General features: G+C 34.1%; 1 protein-coding gene across 1 annotated transcript; it reads left to right on the forward strand.

Annotated features, from left to right (window-relative positions):
• The first annotated feature begins 556 nt into the window (after positions 1 to 556).
• On the forward strand, positions 557 to 4,345 carry LOC139779616 (uncharacterized). Its single transcript, XM_071718014.1, has 9 exons — positions 557 to 773; positions 865 to 1,068; positions 1,143 to 1,322; positions 1,472 to 2,149; positions 2,240 to 2,336; positions 2,500 to 2,599; positions 2,911 to 3,119; positions 3,213 to 3,375; positions 3,455 to 4,345. The coding sequence occupies exons 4-9, from the start codon at positions 1,836 to 1,838 to the stop codon at positions 3,586 to 3,588; spliced, it is 1,017 nt and encodes a 338-aa protein (XP_071574115.1). The 5' UTR covers positions 557 to 773; positions 865 to 1,068; positions 1,143 to 1,322; positions 1,472 to 1,835; the 3' UTR covers positions 3,589 to 4,345.
• Positions 4,346 to 5,343: the final 998 nt, after the last annotated feature.

Genomic DNA, 5,343 nt, shown 5'->3' on the forward strand with positions numbered 1-5,343 from the left:
GCGCGCGGTCTCTCGCTCCCGGCACCCGTTCGCGCGGTCTCTCTCTCCCTCGCGCGTTCTCGCTCGCGGCCCCATTGCGGGAGCGTGCCGTGTGACGTCACGCGGACCGGCGCGGCCGTTGCACGCGGACCCCGCGGCGCGACGAAAACGCGAACGCGGTCGCCCCTCCCCCTCCCCGCGGTGCCCGAAAACGCGAACGCGGGTCCCCTCACCCCGCGGACCCCTCCCCCGCGGCGCGGCGAAAACGCGGTACCCCCCCCCCCCCGCGAAATCCGATACCCTTGTGTAACCCGATACCCTAGCGGTGAGTTAGAACCGGCCTAGCTTACCTACTTGTGTTCTTGGTCGTTTATTTATAACATTGTTCCATTTCGATGCTAGTACATTTTGATGTGATTACACTTGTTCCCCTCTGTCACGTGTGATTATTGTGTCTCTCAAAGGGTCAGGGTTCCACTTCGCATGGTGCTATTTCTTAATTGTCTCACGTTAAAATATGATATTTAATTGTACTGAAAAAAAGAAACTGGCCATTATTAAATATTATACCTACATACTGTGTAGGATATGGCAGCTACTCAGAAACACCACAATAAGCTGAAAAGATCGATTCCATTGCAAGCATCAAAAGGAATTTGTAAGTTTATACTTGTCGATTGGAAAGATTATGCAATATACGTCGTAATATTCTACATTATATCTCTTACATTTCACAGCTCAACCGAAGATAATCAATATCCGAAACATGTATCTCCCGCCCAACAAATTAAAAAGTACATTTTATGTATTAAATATAAGAATCTTATAAGGTCTACATTGTGTGTATAAAAAAAATATTCTGGGTGTAATTTATTTTTGCTGCAGGAAGAGATAATACAGCTAACATCTCGAACAATTCCGGCGTTCAAATATTCGAAAACAATTCTGTAGCACCGGTGCAAAACGCGAACAAAAAGTACGTGTCGCAATTGCAGAAACGCAGTGCGCAACAAGTTTCCACTTCTTCACCCTTACACCAAGACCAGATTGTCTTAGAATATGTGGAGAATGCGGAAACTGAAGAGCAAGGTAAGCATTGATAAACTGTCCCAGCATTATATTTAAAATGGAATAAATCAACACGAAGATATTTTACTCTGTAGGTGATGAATATATGGATACGGTATTTTTGGAATCTGACAACAACAACAATGATGATAAAGTATTTTAAAATGATGAAGAAAATAATAATGAAGAAGGTGACGATGAATTAGACAACGACGAAGTAATTGTCAATCAAGAAGACAGACCAGAAATACACCCACACGATGCTGCAGTATGCAGTAAGTATTACAAATTCTATATCTGTATATATCTGTCTTATATCTTTATGGTTGTGATCCGCTTAACTCTACAAATGCTTCGAAGCATTCCTCTTCTCCTTTCTTTTATTTCATCGATTAATTATGAATATGTACATGTGATTTTATAGTGCAAGAAAGCATATTGGAATTAGATTCCGATACGGAAACTAGTTCATTAGAGGCATATAAATCTTTGCACAAAAATACCGACGAAAATAATCAGCCAACAAGTCCATCAATATTCGACTATCTAAGGAAGAGCCGAAACAATCTCGACTTGCATTAAATGCAACTGTTACTGAAAATAGTGCTACAACACTAGTGAACAACACTAGTGAAATTAGTGAAATTTCCGAAGATGTGATCTATCCTATTCCTACGCAAAGAAGTGTTGCGTCTAAAGTCAAACAACTTTTGAAACTCAAGAGAAAAATTCCTGTAAAACATATAGATTTTGGATTATGTCCTTCGCCTAAACAGACTTCAACGCAAATGGAGGATGATAAATCCTTGATGAATACTGCAGTTATTAATACATTGAAAGATAACATTAATATAAGTTGTCTTTCACCAATAAAAGTGCATAACAAGACTGATATTCAAATTAAAAAAACGATTAAAGCTCAAAAGGAAAATGAATTATTAATAAATAAAGTAAAAAAAGATAAACTTATTAAAAATATAAATGACTTTGCCTGCGAAGACGAAACTTTTTATCTGCCTGCAGAGCAAGCTGCAAATATAAATAATGACATGGATAATTTCAATTTGGATGACACAGAAAACAAGCCACCTAAAAAAAAGAGGTAACTGGATAAGTTTAATATGTAAATATTACTTAACAATTGTGGTAATGTAAGTTGCTTTTATGTATCTAATGAAAACATTGTTTACAGATGGTCAAAAAGGAAGGACATTCCAAAGCAGCTTAACATGCGATATAAAGCTAACAGAGCAAAGTTAAACGGCCAGGATTGCTGGAAATGCAGAGAAGTAATGCAATATTAATAGTATAATTATATAAGATATATTAACAAATAAATATATATATATATATATATATATATATATATATAAAGAAATATAAATATAAAGAAAAAGAAAGAAATATATAAATATTTTTATAAAAAAGTAATTCATGATATTTGATTTTTAGTATTACAAGATGTTGTCATTGTCAAAAGAAGAAATACAAAAACGGAAGAATCAATGCTCGCGACATCGACACAAATATGAGCGACCAAATACACCAGAAGGTATAATATTTTATTTGATATAATATTTTATTTGATTATCACTTTTTTCTGTTATATATATATATATATATATATATATATATATATATATATAATAAATATAATATTTTTAAAGGTTTTTGGGATCCAGAGTTTCCCGAGACATTAGGCACTTACTGACAGAAAATAAAAGCTGAAATGCTTAAAATAATGTACAATATTATAAGCACGTATTAAAATAATATGTATTTTTATTTCTGCACCATTCCTGAACATTTTAATATTTCAGCAATATAACATGCCGAGTGGGTATTAATTATATTATTTTTCAGATGATTGTAGAGAGGAACGAAAGCGTTTTGAGAATTTCATTCTACAAAAAGTAAATGAGTTGCTGGAAGTAGTGCGAAGAAATGATAACCCAGTGGAGCGTACAGATCGTCATTATGCACTTCTGCCCCAGATGCCATTCAATGATATTAACGAATTACAAAGATTCGATCGTGATCTCAAAGACAATGGACAAATGCGAGATCAATTTGTACGTATGCGAGTATTGTGAAACTCTCTCTGTGCTGATACATCGTTTCGTCAATATTTTAATTAAGTTGTTTAAATTGTTGATATTTTCTAGATGAAAAAAATTCAAGACATCGGCGGAAAATCGGTTCAAAAAGCAGTGAAATATGCAATGGAAGTAGTTATGACGGATGATTTAACTCAACAAGTCGTTTGGACCCTCGGAGCTGAGAACAAACCAAAAATCTCCAAGTTCACGTTTCCATATGTCATAATTGGTATGTACATGGCATATAACACTTTTGTTAAGTTCTTCGCCGTGAAAAAGCTACCACGTCTCATAGTCTACTTTTTCAGATGTTGTACGTAACACATTTGAAGGGACAAAAATCAAAGCTGTCGAAGATCGAATTGCCGAGTGGCTTCGCCGTGGGGGCGACCGGAAAAAAGCTGAGAATAAACGTCGTGAACGTCAAAATCTTCAGCAGTGATATATCATTGTACTTGGTAGATATGTATATTACACTGTACCTGCGTCTATATGCATTACGCGTCCTTTTTTTTAATAAGATAAATATAGGTATAGGTGTTTTTTTTTCAATAAGATAAATATTACAGGTATAAGTTCCTAATATATAAATAAGTAGATTTTTGATAATGTTGTTTACATACAAGACTGTGTTTTGCTTATGTAAGATCTACTGTTTCTTTATGTACAAGTTACATATATTACTGTACCTGTGTTTATATATAGTCACAGGTACAGTAATATGCCATTAAATATGCATCACGCGTGCCTTTTTTTAATAAGATATAGACATCAAAGTCCTTAATATATATATACATAAGTAGATTTGATAATATGTTGTTTATATGCAACTATGTTTTGCTTATGTAAGATCTGTTTCTTTATGTACAAGTTATATATATTACTGTACCTGTGTCTATAATATGCATCACACATGCCTTTTTTAAATAAGATAAATATAGACATCAAAAAGTTCCTAATATATATGTATAAATAAGTGGATTTGATAATATTGTTTATATGCAACTGTGTTTTGCTCATGTGAGATTTGTTTCTTTATGTACAAGTTATATATATTACTGTACCTGTGTCTATAATATGCATCACGCGTGCCTTTTTTATAAGATAAATATATAGACATCAAAGTTCCTAATACATATATATATATAAATAAGTAGATTGGTATGTTTTTTATATATCTTAAGACTGTGTTTCGCTTATGTAAGATCTGTTTCTTTATATACAAGTCTTATGAATAATATTACTTTCATTATATTGTAAATAATGTGAAATATGGATTTATATTAATTATATTATATACTATATGATAAAAGTTTAATGTTATCTGAAATATGGATGTACACAATATAAAGTTAATTGTATTATCTAAAATTATTTAGTACACAGGTAACAATCAACTAGTATATTTTATAATATAAAGTTGATATAATATATATTATATTAATTATAATTATATCAACTTTATATTATTGGGTGTACAACTTAGTTCGGTTCGTTTTCAAAAGATGGCTCTAGGTGCTATGAATGGTTGACGGCGACAGCTGATTTTTGCTGTATCGTGAAGTGTCAACATCTGTCAACCAAATATTGTTTACAAGCCTTTGAGTTTTGCACAACAAGTTTAATTTTTACTGCGTTGAAAATGTCGAGTTTCGTTCCAAATAAGCACCATTTGCGGGAAGTTTTGATTTTCTGTTTCAATTGGAAGAAAAGTGCAGCTGAAGCGCATCGAATGCTTGTGGAAGTGTATGGTGAATCTGCACCATCGGATAAATCTTGCAGAGAATGGTTTCGACGATTTAAAAGTGGTGATTTTAGTGTTGAAAACAAAGAGCGTTCGGGTCAACCTAAAAAGTTTGAAGATGAAGAATTAAAAACATTACTCGATCAAGATTCGTGTCAAACGCAAGAAGAGCTCGCAAAAACATTGGAAGTTACTCAACAAGCTATTTCGAAACGACTCAAAGCCGCGGGATACATCCAAAAGCAAGGAAATTGGGTCCCATATGAATTGAAACCGAGAGATATCGAACGACGATTTTGCATGTCCGAAATGTTGCTTGAACGGTACAAAAAGAAGTCTTTTCTGCATCGAATCATTACCGGGGACGAAAAATGGATTCACTACGACAACCCGAAACGCAAAAAATCGTATGTAAAGCCCGGCCAACCGGGAACATCAACGCCGAAGCCGAAT

The sequence above is a fragment of the Temnothorax nylanderi genome, unplaced genomic scaffold, assembly GCF_030848795.1.
Source record: "Temnothorax nylanderi isolate EJ_2023f unplaced genomic scaffold, tnyl_v1.0 TNYL_tig0235_pilon, whole genome shotgun sequence".
Taxonomy (NCBI): domain Eukaryota; kingdom Metazoa; phylum Arthropoda; class Insecta; order Hymenoptera; family Formicidae; genus Temnothorax; species Temnothorax nylanderi.

Bases quoted from the DNA above. Each gene is read 5' to 3' on its own strand.
- LOC139779616 (XM_071718014.1), top strand. From the start codon at position 1,836: ATGGAGGATGATAAATCCTTGATGAATACTGCAGTTATTAATACATTG. The intron at 2,150-2,239 runs GTAACTGGATAA...CATTGTTTACAG, and splicing joins AAGCCACCTAAAAAAAAGAG to ATGGTCAAAAAGGAAGGACA. The intron at 2,600-2,910 runs GTATAATATTTT...ATTATTTTTCAG, and splicing joins GCGACCAAATACACCAGAAG to ATGATTGTAGAGAGGAACGA.